The 18954-nt window shown below is 39.8% G+C and overlaps 1 protein-coding gene across 1 annotated transcript in view; it reads left to right on the top strand.

The window, feature by feature from the left end:
• Positions 1–2254: 2254 nt before the first annotated feature.
• Positions 2255–18954, top strand: part of LOC308392571 (transmembrane protein 132D-like) — a 37578-nt gene continuing 20878 nt past the window's right edge. Inside the window, exons 1-4 of the mRNA XM_080875652.1 lie at positions 2255–2495; positions 5377–6304; positions 12132–12278; positions 16403–16574. Coding sequence (XP_080731778.1) covers positions 2432–2495; positions 5377–6304; positions 12132–12278; positions 16403–16574 — 1311 coding nt within the window. The 5' untranslated portion in view covers positions 2255–2431. The remainder of the gene's footprint in view (positions 2496–5376; positions 6305–12131; positions 12279–16402; positions 16575–18954) is intronic.

Genomic DNA, 18954 nt, shown 5'->3' with positions numbered 1-18954 from the left:
TAATTGCTTTAGAGAATGGGTATTTAAGACGGTGTTGGAGAGCGAACTAGTGAAGAAAAGTCTGACCAAGCTCATTAAACCCTGGTATTCTTTACCATAAAACTGATGCCAGCACTTAGTGTGATGCCTCTGGGCAAAAGAACAGCAGGTGGATTCCATAGTTTCTAAATGCAATCTTCCCCCTGGCCTTGCTTTGGCTACACGACACATACTATGGCAAGGACACCGTGCTATTCCAGTTTAGCCTTTGAACGGTTCAGCCTATCTCATTATAAAATTTTAGGTCAAGGCAGATCTAGTGATACACTTAAAAAAAAGAAAAGAAAAGAGAGACAAAGAGAGAGTTACAAAATTACCTCTGTGATTTTGAGTGTTAGGAAATTAAATATGGCCCGAGGGCCTGCAGTAGCACAGAAAAATACATCTAAGGCTACGTTCACACTGCAGGTCTTAATGCTCAATTCCGATTTTTTGATCAAATCCGATTTTTTGTCTCCTCGTTCACACTACAAATAAAATGCGACAGCAAACGCGCTCTAGTGTGAACGCTCAAAGCGGCCCGCATGCGCAAAAGAAGATGTCACACACAACGAGCTCTGTTTAGACCAAGAACAAACAGTATTGTTTGACTGATGGCCGTTAATATAAAGACTTCGGACTTTACGTTTCCCAATTTTTGCTTTAAGTTATTTTGTTATTTACATAATAATGTAAATAACAAAATTTACATAATAATGTAAATAACCTAATAATGATCCTTATTGCTGTTTAAGAGAGGAGCGGTGCTTCAAAGGATAGCTGCAGATTTCTGTCAGAATCTGCAGATTATACAGTACAAATAAAATGTTTACGTTGTCTTCCCAACAGTTTCACTGACATCTACACTGGATGGCCAGGAAGCGTTCGCGATGTCTTCTCGGGCGCTGATAATTGGCTTCAGTCTTGTGTCGGTGACGTAAAAGGCGGATTTAATGCGACTTGACCGTTCAAACAGCAGTCGCTTTCTAAAGCATCGGATATGTATCGGATTCAGTACCACATACGAAAGTAGCCTAAGCTTAGCTACGTTCACACTGCAGGCGAAAGCGCATCAAATCCGATTTTTTTGACCCTATGCGACCCATATCCGATCATGCTATGACAGTGTGAACGGCGCAAATCCGATATTTTCAAATCCGATCTGGGTCACTTTCGTATGTGGTACTGAATCCGATACATATCCGATGTTTTAGAAAGCGACTGCTGTTTGAACGGTCAAGTCGCATTAAATCCGCCTTTTACGTCACCGACACAAGACTGAAGCCAATTATCAGCGCCGGAGAAGCACCCGAGAAGACATCGCGAACGCTTCCTGGCCATCCAGTGTAGATGTTAGTGAAACTGTTGGGAAGACAACGTGAACATTTTATTTGTACTGTATAATCTGCAGATTCTGACAGAAATCTGCAGCTATCATTTGAAGCACCGCTCCTCTCTTAAACAGCAATAAGGATCATTATTAGGTTATTTACATTATTATGTAAATAACAAAATAACTTAAAGCAAAAATTGGGAAACGAAGTCCGAAGTCTGCATATTAAGGGCCATCAGTCAAACAATACTGTTGCTCTGGGTCTAAACAGAGCTCGTTGTGTGTGACAGCTTCTTTTGCGCATGCGGGCCGCTTTGAGCGTTCACACTAGAGCGCGTTTGCTGTCGCATTTTATTTGTAGTGTGAACGAGCAGACAAAAAAATCGGATTTGATCAAAAAATCGGAATTGAGCATTAAGACCTGCAGTGTGAACGTAGAGTCTAAACTCACTAATCTCTAATATGTAAAAAAAAAAAAGCCCTGTAAAATATTTTAGCATGCAGCTCCACGTAGAGATCTCAAATTGTAAAAAAATAAAGTACCGTGCACATGTACGACTAAGTAAGAAAAAATCATTTACTCAGTTACTTTTCCCCCCCTCATCCACAAGTGAGTTGTAGAAATCTATGATTATTATATGCTCAATTCAAGAAGGTCTCTATCCATCCTTAATTTGTTCAATCAAAACTAAAATGCGCATGTAGAAATCACTGATCCCCGACCTTGTATACATTTAATTTGCCTGCGGCCCTTCCGATTATACCCACGTGGGTCTAGTTAATCTGCCCCGCGGCACATGTTTACTGATTTCTATCATGGTAAGAGCCGTGTCTGATGCTGTCCCACAGTGCCAGCTAGAGCACTGATGTCGGAGGGGGGGGAAAAAACTGTCATCACTTAGAGGACAGGGAAGTACATTTAAAACTATTTTTTTCCTAGTTGAGCCTCTACATTCAGAGGAACCAAGACACTCTGCAATGTAATGCTTTGTTTCCAGCGCTGTTTTCCTACCGTGTGCGTGCAGTCACCAAAACTTACCTCCGTGCGTACTGGAGACCAAAACCTGCAACTTCACTAAAATGATGTTTCCCCTTCGTTTTCTGTTTCCGGTTGTCGCGGTGGCGGTTTTAACAGCTTTTGAAGGTGAGATTTATGATTGCTTTTGATGAACGATGATCAGTTTCAGCTTTTATTAATGCATTGGTTTGAAGTGGTCTGCTGGATGAGACGCAAATAACGCGTAAATGGAAAGCTTTAAATATGAAAACAACTGGGTTGGAACTAGCTCAGAGGCTTCAGCTGTGTTTACAAGAGACGAGTAATGAAGATAAAATGTGTAGCTATTTTATACTCTTGTATATACTTTGATAGTGCAAGCACATACACACTGGGCATATTAAATGACTCTGCTGTAGTTTATTACGCACATCCAATATACTTTTGTTTCCTTTTGGCTTTTATCAGCACAAAATTTAAGCAGGCCCCAAAATTGCTATGGAGTTGTCATATTTGCTTGTCATGATTATTTTTTTGTATTTGACTGGCTCATAAAGATATAAAGTTGTGTTTCATATTTTTGTAGTTCTGTGGTTACCATCCATGGCCTAAGCCCATTTTGTTATCCCTCAGTCTAAATGAAAGTGACAGCATGCTCTCCAGTGTGCATCAGGAAGCCTCATCTGTGGGATTAAAGAGGCCTGAAGCTGAGGTTGCACAGCTGTTTCTCTGGTTGTTTAAAGATAACCTGCATTGGGAGCCACAGAAAGCAGTCTGTCCCTCTGTGATACCGACAGTATGCGAAAGACTACTGTTTGAGATTGCCTGGGTTTATATCTACCCATGCTATCTGTGGGTGCATTTTTTTCCATCACACATGCATGTGTGACTGCTGCATGTCTGCAACTGTGGAACTCGGCTGTGTTCTGACTGCGTGTCTAAGTGATAGGGTTCAGCCTTTGATATCTTCCCTGCTTGATCACCATGAATATGCATGACAGCCTTATCTTTTAGTCCAGTCACAGTCTGCTGTCTAATGTGTCTGTGAGCCTCTCTGAGTTAGAACTGCCAGTTGTTCAAAATTGCCATATGTGTAATTTTTTTCTGTAATATCTCTGGTTTATATACTTAAAGGGATCCTGCCAGGTCTGACCAGATTACTTTCTGATCAATACATTATTCTGTTAAGCAGCAGTTTTCATGAGCAGCGGGATAATTCTGAGGCTACAGCTAAGAAATACTGTGGATTATTTCTGTCTTTATGTTTTATGCTTCCATTAATTGCATTAAGTTTCACAGGAGATATTTAAACAAGCTGCATTTATAATCTTGCGACAGTATGGGCATAAGTCCCTTCATAATGAACAATTATCCTATTTTTAGATTTAAAAAGAAGGATAAGATTCGAGCTTTTCTCCCGTGCTGGTTTGAGCAGAATAATGATGGTAAAATAAAGTAGATGGTTCTTAAACTGGAGAGCAAACACAGCTGCCGCCAAAGCCAACATTTATGATTTTTTTGTTAGATTTTTTTTTAATTGCATTGTATAAAATCTTTGCACTATAGTCGGGTTGTAACAGTTTGAGTACTAATTCAGCAACCTCAGAAGTGAATCAGCATCAAAATCTAATTAGCTGAAATGTGTGCACCAAATGCAAAAAGAAATCAATTCATAGATCTTCAAATGTCTGTTCACAGACTAACATGATTAACAACATTGATTGTACACCCTAACAGTGAATTCTAAGTGTACAGTGCACTGTCAGCTAAATTAAATAATTATTAGTCCCAGACAGAGAGAATAGCTGGAAATGGCAAATGAGCATTGGTGTGCTTTTGTTTTATCTCAAACCTGCAGACACAAACTAATAATGTAGAACTAAAACTTTTATATTGGCCTGCATGTGAAATTCCTTACATCATTAGTCTGATCTCTGGGATCTATAAGACACTTTTCTTGTGTGCCTTTGTTTAATATCCACCCTGACATCTGATTTTCTTTTCCATTCAGCAAGTAATCTAATTTAAATATAAATTTATTCATGAAATATGGTTTGGAATCAGAAAACAATAATATACCACTTCTAATGCGTCTGAAGGGAAGGGAAAGTCATATTCAAAAATTCGTATTAATCTTTGAACACTTCAGCATGGAGGAGGGCAAATTACCAAGTGTCTCTGGCAGCGGGAAGAGTGATCTGTCATATACGGCGTTCTATCTGGACAAACAGTCATCCCACAGAAGTTACCAGACAGGCTTTTTAGCACTCGGATGCCACATTTCCTTTACTGGCTCGGATAGATGTAGTGAATAGCAGAGAATAGAATATCCGTTGCAGGACAGAAATGACGCAGACCTAATTTCCTCGTGTTTTAGAGCTTGAATGTTATAGTGATGTGTATAATTCTCTGTAATAAAGCCACATGCCATGGTTAATCTGGCTGAAAATTTAATCAGCAACTTGTATGCCTACTGGAATTGTTACCATCTGGTCGTATGATATGCAATAAGAATTACCCTGTTTGTCTTTCCTTTTTCAAGCCGCACAGTGTTTTGCTTTAGGAAACGTGAATCGTGTATTCAGGAAAAGTAAGGGAGAACGAAAATTCAGTGAAAGAAAATTAAAAGGCTGTTGTTTTTTTTTCTTTTCTCTTTTTGATGCAGGAACTATATTCAGAAATAAACCATGTTTGCTAAATGAAGTCATTTAATTGTTTTGAGTCTTGCTCGCCAAGACAGCCAACTGTCATCATCAGTGTCGTGATCCTGACTCTGTCCTTTTGGCGCCTACCTGAACCTCATGGCATCGACCCTTTGCTTTGCTTCTCCAACTCTGATCTCTTTTCAACCCTTCATCCTCCTGTCATCCTGTTTGCAGTTACAGTAGCAAACTAGCTTTGTGAGCAGTAACTGTGCTTGTCGGTAGATTTGAAACCTAAAACTGAACCTTGGAGTTAAAGCATATATATGGAAAATTTCTACCTAATTTCTCTAAAGTCCTAATTCCCCAAACTCATCATTTCACAGGTGCTGAGATTCCAAGAGTGGCTAAAGACACTGGGACATTCACCACTCCATCTCCAGTTTATCCCACCATCAAGTTTCAGGTCCTCAATGTGGACCACGTGTTTGTGAGACAGGACAGTCCACAGCCATCTGGGAACTCTAGCCTGAAAGCTCAGACTCAGACTTTTCTCATCACTGGACCTGGTGCTGGGCTTCTCCAGCCATCTGTCAATGCTTCATTTGGCCCCCTGACTCTAGATGCCTCTATTCCTTTAGATTTGCTCCTCAGTGGGCACAAGATACTGCCAGTCATTTTGAGCCGCCAGGTTCGTTCCTCATCCCCAGTAGTTAAGATTCTTTTCCACATGCCCACAGAAAGCAATATCACTGCTTGGCAAGAAACAATGGGCTCTCTAGAAGATAATGGGAGGAAAAATGATGGAGCTAAGGCTAAGGATGGAGCTCACTGTGTCACGGCTTATGCCTTCTGGGAGACCAGAGAAGTTCGTGGGGCTTGTCTGGTGTCTCCTGGCGGCTTTTGTGTGGCACAGCTTAAGCCAGAACCCTCCTGGTTCAGCTCAGCCAGTAGATCAGGAAGCTCTAGCAGGGAAGCAGAAAGCACTGAAGGCATTAAGGGACTTCAGGGGAACCTTGTGGAAGTCTACTTCCAGAGTCGGCGGGACCAGACTGGCCAGTGCACCCCACAGGATAGCCTGCAACGAGTAGGAGTGGGACGAGGCAGAGACACTGGTGGATCAGGGACACCAATGAGGAGGGTAGGAAGTGTCAGCCTGCTCAAAAGTCCACCAGGGAATCCCACCTTTCTTCGGCTGAGGCTGGGAGGCGCTGTGGTGATCCAGACTTCTTCAAAGCCCCTCAAGTCTGGTGATGTCGCAACGTTCTATGTCTTTCTTGCTAGTACGTCCACCTTGGAAAGTTTCACACTGAGGTGAGAGATATTCTATGTTATGCTGTTCTTGTCTGTTGAGCTATTTGGTCTTGAGTAATGACTTCTCGCCAGACTGAAAGCATTTTTAGTTTTTAAAGTCAGCTCTTGCACATATTACTTACTGATCTATTCAACAGTATTAAATTCACAAAGATCATGTGGGTCGACTATATTCTAAAGTTTCTTACAGTCCTCATGATCTAAAAGTCCTTACAAGAAACTGCGATGAGTCTCTTTTGATTGTCAAATCTGTTAGTATAGTTCTGATACTGTAAGTCGTGACTGCAGATGTCTGAGTTGCTGAAGGTAAGTAAAGTGAAGAAATTTACAAAAAATGATATTTTAGTTTAGTTCTTTTATGAAGTTAAAAGCCTTAGACTTAATTACTCAAGATATGCAGACTCGGAGAGTAACAACCTTTTTATGATTTTCATTATTCCTCCAGCCAAGGAGAGACCTGAATGTATGTTTTTAGTTCTGTTTGTTTAGGTGTCACAAACTTTATTAAAAACAGGCAGGGAAGTGGACGAACCCATGCAATTCTGATGATCTGGATCCCTTTTATGAAAATTAAACAGCAAAGCCTTTCCAGCTCCCTTCTTCTTGTGCTTAAAGTGGCATTTAGGAAATGAAACGGAGAAAGGAAAACACTGTAATTACTCTCCAGTCTTGCTGAGGATGGAAGGGAAAATAGTTTAGGTTGAATTACATAAAAATTCATTGTTGCAATGAAACATGCGAAGCATGAAAAGACACTGGAACCAACTGGAATCATCAGGTCGTACGGCATATTGAAGCGTATTCATGAAGGATTAGCTCCATGCATTTAAACTGTTACTTAAGGCACTTGAACACTAATGGGCCTCACCATCAATGCCTTGCAGTTAAATGCTTGAGCGCCAGCAGGACTTGTCTTGCCAGCCACATTCACCGGTTTCACAAATTACTGACATGTTGTATCTTGTCTATGTCAACTTATCAGTTAGTGGAGGACTTACGGGGCGCACTCTTCCATAAACAAGAAAGTAATTGGTAAATGATTCACTGATTTTCATATCACAACATGTCAACAGGGTTCTCTGGTTACTTGACTTCATAAATAATGCATCTAATAAATGGAGCAGAAAGACAAATAACTAAAATCTAAAAGGCCCCATTGGCTAAAAGTGAATTTAATATAAATATAGCTCTGCAACACGTAGAAACTCACAGCTGACTTTACAGACTTTTTCCCCTGCTGTTTTTTTTGTTTGTTTTTTTTAAAATGCACATCACTTGGTGGAGTAAAACTATTTATTTTTATCAGAACACTTTGCATCAGTCAATAGTGAAGCCATTGCACTGAGGTTTGTGTTTCCAGCCTGTGGTCTGATTAATGATTTTCTTTGAAATGCAAGACAAATTTCTTTCTAATCCCACGATTTAGTGATATTGTGCTGTCGTCATAACAACAGCGTAGTAATCTGCTGCAGGATACAAGCAAGTGGAGAGAAATATTAAGATGTGTATATTAATCCATAGGGCACACTGTTACCCTGTGGCTGTGTGTCATTCCCAGTGCTCTTCTCAGATATCAGGCAGCATTCACAAACACAAACATGCCTCCACGCACACACGCAAATGCAGAATCCCACTGACCTGAATGCACCTCTGCTTGCATTGTTGAAATTACGTGAATAAGATTTGGCAGAGAGACGCTGACCCTCTAACATCTGCTCTTGTTTTGACTATTTGCGAGGATTTACAGCCCCTTCACCTGAAATTCCCCAAATTCATACTCACTGACCGAACCAATGACATTCCTCTAGTCAGGTCAGTGATTTTGGTCTGTGTATTTATGACCTGCTGCCACATCCAGAATGAGATTGGACAAGAAGAGGGGACTGAGTGCAGCAGCTGAGTCCAAGTGAAGCTTGGCAAAGTGATTGATTCCTCCTGGGAGAAATCCCAGCTCTACTTCGCTCTTTGGCCCAAGATTGAGTCCACTCCAGCAGAGTTAGGCCAGATAATCTGTGCCCCTGATTGAAAGTGAATTAAGAGGTTAACCCTTTCGGGTAGAGATGATCTGGGCTGCCAGGACTGATTATGTGTATGTTTTGTTTTGGGTTTCTTTGTGCGTGTGTGTGGTTTTCCACCTGTTAACCACAGGCAGCTTTTAAAAAAACAGTACAGAGACATAAAACAGTCTGTTCACAGAGGCCGCTTTTGCAGCAAAAAATAATTTTAGGTTACCCGAATGCCTAAAAAAACAAAAGAGGCAAGAGCTTTGCAACTTTCGCAGCTTTAAACAAAGAGATGAAGTTTGGTAAACCAGGGGTGAAGAGTTGCTCAGTTTAAAGGTCGATATCCGCTCTGTCCCCCACCTGTGGTTGTGAACTCTGGGTAGTGAGTGACAAAGACAAAGCGTGGGGATAAAAGTGGCTGAAATGAGGTTTCTCTGCAGGGAAGCCTGTGTCTCCCTGTGAACAAGAAGCGCAGTGATCCAGGAAGATCCTGACGTTGAGTTACTGCCTCTCCACACTCAATAGGAGCCAGTTGAAGTGGTTTGCACCCCTGGGAAGGGTGGTCATCAGGTGCTGTTGTCACTGTGATGCTGAGCTGGGCAAGCAGCAAGAAAATGATTCACTGCATATAGCAAAAGAATACATTTATCCTTGGCTGTAATTTCCCCTAACTAAAACACAGTTTGACTTTTTTCTAAACTATGATCACAATGACAAATTATTATGCCTTAAAAAGGCAGCAAATTAAGATTGAAGGGAAATGAAAGACAAACATCCTCAAAAATTGTTTCATTATTTTAAAATTTGTATTCTGATCTGCCCGACTGAGTCAGTATCTGCATTTATTGTTTTTCAAACATTAATTAAAATCACAAATGAAAACATGTGCCTTTGGCATAAGAGTTTTGCTTCAGATAGTAATTTCTGTGCAAGTCTTTATCTGGCACGCATTGAATTTTCAGCAGAACAATACGTGTGTGGGTGCCTGAGTGTGTGTTTAAATGTGCCCTTAATTCTTGCCTACTGTATTTTGCCTTTGAAACCACTCTAACACTGACCTCAGTCTCAGGGGTTATTGATCTGTCTGGTCGCTCTTTGATTACAAATCTGTATTTTTAAGTGTGTGTATTTGGATGTGTGTGTCAGTGTGCTAAGCCTAATGCCACGCACTTTTCTGCTGACCCTTATTCTAGCAGGAATCTGCTCCAGTCATCCTGTCATATTGTTCTTCAACTGTTTGAAATCTGATTTGGAGCCGAAATAACAACAGGCTGTTAAAAGAGATGGACTGTTTGTTGTAAAATAACAGGTTTTCACTCCATGTCACTTCTTCTAATAAATGCTTAAGCCTTGCACGTCTTAAACTGATGGCAGGAAGAGTATTTTGGAGTTGACATAATGAAAATGTTGATCTGGCTTCCTTAAAGACGAAGCAGGTGAAGGAGGTTTTAATGGTATTTTCAATGTGTTTACCTCGATATTTTCTTGAAGAACAGACATTCTGTCACAACCACAGTCTATCTGTTGCTCTCTATATGCTCGTGGGCTGAATTTCACTTTGAACATTGCTGGCACCTTGCTGAATCCTTGAAATTTGAATCTGTCTGCTTCACAAATGTCTGGCCATGCCATACAAAGGTTTACCATTTATTTTACTCTGCATGGGGCCATAATTTACAAATCAAATCGTGAACAGAACAGTACTCTGCAAAAACCTTGAGTCACTCGTTATTTCTTTATAGTTTGCGACCACCTTTTTTCTTCAACACAGCCTGAACTCTCTCTTAGGAAAGCTTTCTTGTAACTTCTTTAAGGAGTCTTCAGGATAGTTCTCAAGGCCTCTTGAAGGACATTCAAAGCTCTTCTTTGGATCTTGTCTGCCTTTTGTTTCATTTTCTCTTAAAATGATCCCACACTGCTTCAGTAATGTTGACGTCACTATCTGTGGAGTCCAGTACATGACTGATAGTGCTCCACTTGTTTTGCAATCCATTATTATTATTATTATTATTATTATTTTACCTCTTTCTTAACCTCCACTTCACATATTGATAACAAATTGAACATAAGATCTGTTGCTTCTGCTTTTCAGTTAAATTCTTGTGTAATTTGGCACCTTCATGTTTAGCCTTCCATAAGAAAGGCTTCTTAACAGCTACCCTTCCACTATGACCATTTCTGATGAGGCTTCAGTGAACAGCAAATGGATCAATTAAAGAGCCACATGTACAGTATCTCTGAATTCCTGGGTCAGTTCTTTGCTGGAATTTTTCCTTCTTCTTTAGGATATGGCGCTCAGATACTATAAATCTGCTATAGATAGGTTTTAAGCTTGCTACTTCTTTTGTCATCTACTTTTCCTCAGATTTTTTTAAGGACAAGCTGCACAACATGCCAAGACTTTCAGCTAACAGTTTGGGAACTGATTAGGCTGAAAATGAATGAAAACGCAACCAGTGTCCAAGGAAAAACTTCCTCCACAAAGCTTGGAGAACTGTTGCTCAAGACCACTTAAAAAAATCCAAGAAAGCCTGGAAGCCCTTGGGAGCAAAATGAATGGTTTTAATGTTTTTTTTTTAATCTGAAAAATGTTTCCAATGAGCATCAGAGTAATTTCTCCATAGACTTCTTAACTGCTTTCTTTTTGGAAAAAGAGGGAGTCATCATCTGCAGGTCACTAAAAACAATGCAGGTTTAAGGATTTCTGGTTTCACGTCTCAGACTCATTTCCTTTTTATAATATAATTAGCCAATCATTGCACTTCGAACAGGGATCTGAAGGATTTGTTCCCCAAGTATCACTTTTCAGTTTTCAGATGTGTAACACTTGTGGTGGCTGAACTTATGAGCTAGCTGGGTGCAGCCTTAGAGACAGGGTAAAGAACTCAGCCATCCAGAGGGAGGTCAGCATGGAGCCGCTGCTCCTTTGTGTCAAAAGGAGCCAGCTGAGGTGGTTTGTGCATCTGACCACAATGCTTCTTGGGTGCCTCCCTTAGCGGTGGCTTTCTGAGTATGTCCAATTGTGAGGAGACCCCAGGGGAGACCCAGAACTCGCTGGAGAGATTGTGTATCTCATCTTGCCTGTTAACACCACAGTATCCCCCAAGAGGAACTAAAAATGTTGCCAAGAAAAATAATATCCTGTTGAATCTGCTACCATCATGGCCCTACATCATATAAGAAGATGGATGGATGGACAGAAAACTTGTGGTGATAGCTGGATTTGCAGGACTTTTCTCGTTTGGCGTGTGCGTGTGCGTGTGTGTGTGTGTGTGTGTGTGTGTGTGTAAGACATGTGATTAACTGATTTTCAGATCTTCTAATGGCTAATGGGAATTAAATAACCCCACTAATTCTCAGCCTTCAAGCAACCTGTGACTTAGTTTGTCAGTGACTCACCTTGTTCAACACGAGCAGCAAAGCACACATAAGATCGCAGAGAAAACCCACACGTTGTCAAGCAAGTGCACACAACCCTTAGTAACCTTAGTACCTGTGTACATTATACTAAAAGATATGGCAAATATTGTTGTTGCACATCCAAAAAGAGACAGATGCAACAGTTCAAATATTTCTTTTGAGCGTCAGAACAATTCCGTATAACCCGACGTTGTCCGTTACAGCAGAAAATCACATTGCATCATGTTCTGTAATAAAAGATTCAAACATTATGAAGCTTTCTTCATTCCTAATTCTTTATTGTTACACAGCACATCCCCTGTCCTGTCTTTGTTTTTATGACATTTTACAAAAAGTCTACAAAAGTGTACAAAGTTGCACTTTATACTAAGTGTCCTATTTATATGTGCATGTCTTTGCTGCAGGGCTGCAGTAAAGATGGGCCTGTCATTCAGTGCAGCTCGGCCCAGTGACTCAGCACTGTGGGACATGGTGGTAGAGCCTGGCAGAGGAGCAGCTCCAAACACGGTGTCTGTTGTTTGCCGCAGGAAGGTTGCTGTCACTGCAAAGAGGTCAGTCTACTGCGCGTACAGTGCATATGCCTGTTTTCACTAGACCCTTCACATACCCTTCGTAAAACACAGTTTCTCCACACTCATGAAGCAATCTTTTCTCGTTGTTTATTCTGTGGAGACGTCTATTGTCATAGAGATTTCAATAACCGCTGCTGCTACCTGAAGGAAAAGTGATCAACAGTGTGTTTCAGTGTTGCATTCACTTCACAGGGCAAAATGAATGTTTTTAGATGAAAAGAGAAAAAAAGAGAAGAAAAAGAAGCATTATGCTTGGTGATGCGCAGACTGTATCCATTTTCATATAATAGACATTTTTCTCTGAGGAGGTAAGAGTGTCTCCCTGCGTGTCTCCAATTTCTGCTCAGAATAAATGAGATGTTCTTCAGGTGCAATTTTTTATCCCTTCCCACTAGTAATACTACTCCTACTACTATAACTGCTGCTCCTATTAATAATAACAATAACAAAATTATGTCCCGTAAGGACTGACCACCCAAAATAGCAGGCATGGGATTTAACAACTAGAGGACATTAGACTGTCTTTATCCAGTTTCACAAAACCATTACTTCCTGAATATGTTATGGAACCTTGCAAAGGTGTTGTGATCAATAGTGACAATGCTGTTACGTATCATGTATATGAGACTACGCATAGCAAGATTTTCCTGTGTTTCCTGTAAACATAGTACCGAGAATATGATCAGAAGCTGCGTAGCAGGATTACTCTGCTTCATGTAAAAACATCATGTGACACTGAAAGAATAAGACTTTAAACTGTGGGGAAAAGAATAAATCCAGACAATCATATACTGTAACTACTTTGATATTGTTGGTTGTGGTGTTTAAATCCTCTTTTTTTTTTTTTAAATATCTGGATGTAAATTAATTTCACATAGTCCCTCATATGCAAATATAAGCAAACATGTTTTGTATGCATAATACTTAATATTTAAAGAAAAAAAGAGGTAAGACTTATAGAAGAATGAAAATATTAAGATATTTGTTTAAATTCAGAATAAATATATTCTATTTTTCTTCTTTTTACTGTAAAACACATTACTTTGTGCAATTATACATTTATGATCATTTATAATCTTAATTCATCTTGTTTCTCTCTGAACTTCCTATAAAACAAAAAGTCCCCCATTTCCCCAGTTCTGTGAGACTTTACCAGTCAAATAGCTTTGAAATATGAGAAATCAGTAAAGAAATAAAAGTGCTTCCCTTTGACTTTGTTTATTTTAACAGTAAACAAAGATTAATTAAAACTTCGTAGAACTTTCTCCACCTCTTTTTCCCGATGCACACCAGCTGAATACATCAGTAGTGTCTGATGCTGATGTTGGTGACACACCAGCAGCCACCTTTACCCAGCAACCCCCGCCCACACAAACACACACCACCCGCCATCCGTCCGACCCACATATCCGTAATAATCCATAATCATGGCCACGTTATCCGGGCTTAAGCGCTTGCACGTTCCGAAGTGGAGATTAGGGAGTAGAGATATTCCAAGTCGTGTTTCTTGTGCTGAGCTTCCACTGGGGAACACGTACGCACATGCAAGGCCTGCAAACACACACTCGCATGCAAATGCACACAAACACACACACATACTCTCACCACTGTGCTCTGAAGTCATGATGCATCCATGGCTTTAAAGCCCCCTCTCCATAGATGGTTTCTAGGAAAGAGGGTCATAAACCCCTCCTCTCTCTCTCTCTCTCTCTCTCTCTCTCTCTCTCTCTCTCTCTCTCTCTCTCTCTCTCTCTCTCTCTCTCTCTCTCTCTCTCTCAAGGTATTCACATTGTGAATCATTTCAATCTGTTTAAAATCTGCCCGGCTCTATTTTACTTACACGAAAACACATAAAGATTAGACTTTTGGAATTAATTTTAGACATTTTTTAGCCTCTACTGCTGGAAAGGACAATGAAGCAGAGAGAAAAAGGGGGGAGAGAGAGCAGGGTAGCAACATGCAGGAAGTGCACTGGGGTGGAATCAAACCCATATGCCTTGCAGCATATGGGTTGCCTTCTTACCCCAGTGAGCTCAACCAGCACCTGAGTTTTAAGTGTTCTTTTTATATTAGTGTCTTATTTGGATATTTTATACTCATGCTTTTCCACGACTCTTATGAAAAATGGAGAAAAAAAAACACTTTCCTGTCAAATTGTATGTTTGGCATAAGAAGCTCAACATCTCTTTGATAACAGTTTCAAATGAATATGGGACAAAATGGAAGGAAAAAGTGAGCCTAACTCTGTCCAGAAGTAACAAAATCCACTTACCAGTGTCTCTAACGCTCACTGATTACCACATGGTATCTCTTTAATCTGTACAAAAATCCAAGAGGGTTAAGGGCTAAACCCCTTTTTTTGGCCTGGCAAGCCACTTCCCCCACCCCAATGTCAGTCTTCACACTAAGCTAAGTTGGCATGGTGCTGGTATATACTAAGAAAAGCTTAATCTTTTTATCTAACTCTAATTTATGCTTATTTACCACTTAAAAAAAAAAGGCAGAAAATGCTGAGTTTGTTTGGTCGTCATTGCCAACATTTTTCACCGATCTTCTGCGACAAGCTTCATGTTGCCCACGAGAATCTTGCCCTTTAAATGCAGAAAACAGATTTTCACGTTTCATGTTTTTCCAGCCTAAAGAATCAATTGCAGAACACTCTGATTTCCTTATAATCAATTATTTTAATCTTCAAGCATTTCAAAGCTTACAGTTGCGCATAACCCAAAAAGAAAATGAAAAAAGTTTGTTTTGTGTCTTTTCAGTTGCGACCTAGAGTGCTTCACATAACCTCATCGTGACCTCGTTCATTGCACTTTGTTATCGTATAACGCTCAGTCCATGGCATACTTTTGATGCAGCGCGAGCGTTTCTGTATATCCTGTATGTGTTTGCATTGCTTTTTCTTACCACCGATTTCAACACTGTTCATCCTTTTAAAATTCAAGTTTCAATCATGTAGAGATTCATTGTTTTGCTTTATGCAAAGTTTTGCTCCACTTCAAAGTGCCACACTTCCATTCACACCCTGCTTCATTTTCCCTTTGATCTCTTCCTGCTGACAGGTATGCCTACACACTCTCCAACATTAAATAACATCACATCCCATTTCATTGACAATCCTTTGACCAGAATACTTGGCTGAAGTCTCTGCCAGCTCACTTAATCTTCTCTCCACACTCTCACTTTATTCTTCCATCTGCTGATGGAAATGAGACCTCATGTGTATCGTCTTTACTTTCCAACATAACATGTGGGTTTTCACAGAGTTCAGATTAAGCTCTCTCCATTTAATTTTCTCATTTTATTCTCCAAGGAACACTATTGACTATTCACTACAGCTAAGCTCCTTTTGCACTTGGACCATTTTTAGTAGGAAAGCTGCATTATGTGAGTGAGTGTACAATCAATACATTATATACACTCACCAGCCACTTCATTAGGTACACCCTGCCAGTACAGGGTTGGATTCCCCTTTGGCTTTCAGGGCTGCCTTAATTTTATGTGGCATAGATTCAACAAGATGCTGGAAACATTCAAAGGAGATTTTAGTCCATATTGGGCATGTGGTACTAACATGACACGATAGGATCCTAATATGTTAAGTATCAACCAGCATTACCTTATTATTATGAGGTTACTACCACAAGTCAGCATATAAAATGAATAAAATTATATAAAGAGAGACCATTTTATTGCTAGCAGGCTGTTATATTGTTAGCAGAATATTACTATACTATTGTTACCACAGGTTTGTGGCCTATTATAACCCAATAACATAAAGTTCAATGTGATATTACTTAGCTACAGCACGCTTGATAAAAGATTATGACCTGGCTTTGTTAATTAAGTAGTAATAATTTGCTATTTGCTAAATGTTCGCTACAACCTTGATATGTAATATGTATTCTCATATTCTACAAAAATGAAATATTAAACTTAAGCATTAAAGCCACACCTGCAGTTAGGTAGATTTTGCATTAAAAGTAGTCAGTAGTAAAAAAATAGATGCAATTGTGCTGACTGCTCTTCACCAAAACATATCTAGGCTTGCTTTAATTTGCCTAAACTCATTTTAAATATCATTTTGAATCTCTAAACAGGGGCCTTTTGGAGGTTTTACAACTGGACTTTGTACCAAAAGCTGTTTCACAGCAGGTTGAAAGTCAGACCATCTCCTGGCGTCTGGAGTTGCCAGGGAATGTGAAGGATGTGGGCGTAACGCGGATCTACACCACCCAGAGAGATTACGTGGGGCTGGCACCGCTGGTGATGGTGAGAATTGTTTTAGCATAACGTATATTGGAGTATATTTATTTGAAATATCATACTATAGCATAAATCTATGTGTATAAGATTATGCATGTTTCATATATCTTACAGTTGTTTGCATTTATCTATGCCTTACTTAGTTTTTAATTCATGACTGTGATTTAAAGATGTTGCATAGCCTTCAGGCTTTGTATTGAATTATTTATTCAATCGGTTGTACTCTTATTAATACTGATAGCAAAGAAAGTGGAAGGCTTAAAGTCAGATACCTGATTAGGCAATCTGCCAGGGCATTTAACTTTATCACAGGGCAATATCAGAGCATGCAAGAGCCCCCAGCTACTTCACTCAGTCTCTATGAAATTGGCATTTACTGCCTTGGTTCAAAGAAAAAAAAAACAGTTTATATTCTTGATGAATAAACAAGATGAGATGGGTATATGCATCATATAGCAAGGTAATGCCACAAGAAAGTGAACTCTTGGCTGCTGAGAAAAATGTCACATTTTCCGGACTTAACATGCACAAGTAGTCTTTTTTTCTGAAAGTGTTCACAGTCTGTCAGCATTTACGATGCACTCATTTGCAAGGTTCAATAAACCCGGCAATTAGCATTTTAATTAGTGTCGTCATATCACACTGCAAAGATATAAAGAGGACAAAAACCTTAAAATCTTTTGAAAGTCAGCTCAATCAAATAGTAGAAACTGTCATAAATTTTTGAATTTTGTTTTTGAATAGAATGAAATGAATGTCATGTTGTCAGCAAGTTGCTTTTGTGACCAGTCTTCCTTTATTTAGTTTTTCTTCCATGCCTACTCATTGTGGGTCTCCCCTTTGATCACAGTATTGTGCATAAATATTCAACATGCTTTCACTGATTCCCTGCTGCCACTTGCAATCTCAAAACATTTCCAAAGAAAACTCTCTAAAATGTCAAAGTAGCTCTACTCTACAGTTGTCCTTAAAAGATGATCCACACGTCTATTTTACGGTAACTGTAATTTCAAGTATCATTTGAAAGCCATCACTATATGTTTCATCAGTCACTTGCATAATTCACATGAGGAAAATACCCTTTTTCCAACAGTGGAGTGAACTGGCCTTTTTCATGAGGAGGTCGCAGCTCTCGTCATACAAAAACAACTATTACAAGACCATGAATCATCTCCAGCATATTCACAGCTTTGAAAAAAAATTGAACCAACGTAATATCATAAAAATGTAACATTCATTCAAGTGACTGTCGAACAAATGTGAATCACAAGGCAACCCCCCCCCCCCACCAAAAAAACCCCCCATCAAAATATGATTTATACTGTAGCGTTCATAATTTCCTTTACCACTTATACTCGAGAAGTGAATGAATAAACAAATAATGCTAGAGTTTGCAGCAGAGTGAAAACAAACACCTCTTTTCATAAATCACATGAAAAACAAAGCTGAACTACTTTCGCTGAACTTGATGAAACCAAGTTTCAGCTTATGGTAACATCGACCATCAAGACCTCTCAGTGTGGCACTGGCATCACCACAGAGCGAAGCTATTGCTTTCTGATTTTCTGCTATCCCTGATCCAGTGGCTTATGTTTGGGTCAGTGTTGGAGTCTGAACTAGAGCATGTCCTTTTGGAATTGCGGTCAGCAGCTGTCAAGCCAGCAGAGTTCAGAATGTGAAGCTGTCAGGGAACATCTGCCGAGCGACGCCTGGCACTTTATTTCGCAAGTATCAAGAGATAAAAAACCCCCACTACTGATCACCCAAAGCTTCTTACACACACGACGCCTCTGCCTTAAAAAAAGACATATTCAGAGATCTTATAAACTGGGATGTATTTGTAAATCTGTGTAGAAGGAGGAGTTAAAGTGTAAAATTAAAGCTGCATCAGGCTAGATGACAAGTTGCGGGATGTGTGAGGGATAAGCTGCTGCTCTGCACTGACAACGATGTACAGTAAAAGGTGGGAAAATAGGTTAGAAGATTAGACATGTAATCAGGTTTAGGTGTTAGTCTGCGTTAGTGCTGATCTGTGGGCAATATAATGCACTACAGGAATTAGGGAATTTTCATCCAGGTGTGTGTTTGTGACACAGTCATACTGTCATCGTGAGGATTTATTTTTTAAGCTTTTAGGACATTTAACCAGTTTTAATGTGTGCTTTGATCATTAACTCATGGTAACACTTGGTCTTGCTTCACATTGCTGTTCCTACAGCTATAACAGTGATGACTGTAAAACATGTATGATATGATAGTCTAGCAGGGTCATGAAAGTTTCTCATGAATTGTGGATTTATTGCAAACAAGGTGTGGACCCAGATGCAGGACTCAGCAGACTGACATGCAACAGAGAACAGAGGGCGATGCAGACATTATATACACA

Source organism: Rhamphochromis sp. 'chilingali' (assembly GCF_963969265.1).
Source record: "Rhamphochromis sp. 'chilingali' genome assembly, chromosome: 2".
Lineage (NCBI taxonomy): Eukaryota > Metazoa > Chordata > Actinopteri > Cichliformes > Cichlidae > Rhamphochromis > Rhamphochromis sp. 'chilingali'.
Note: the sequence above shows the minus strand (reverse complement) of the source record. Positions and strands in the feature narration are given on the sequence as shown.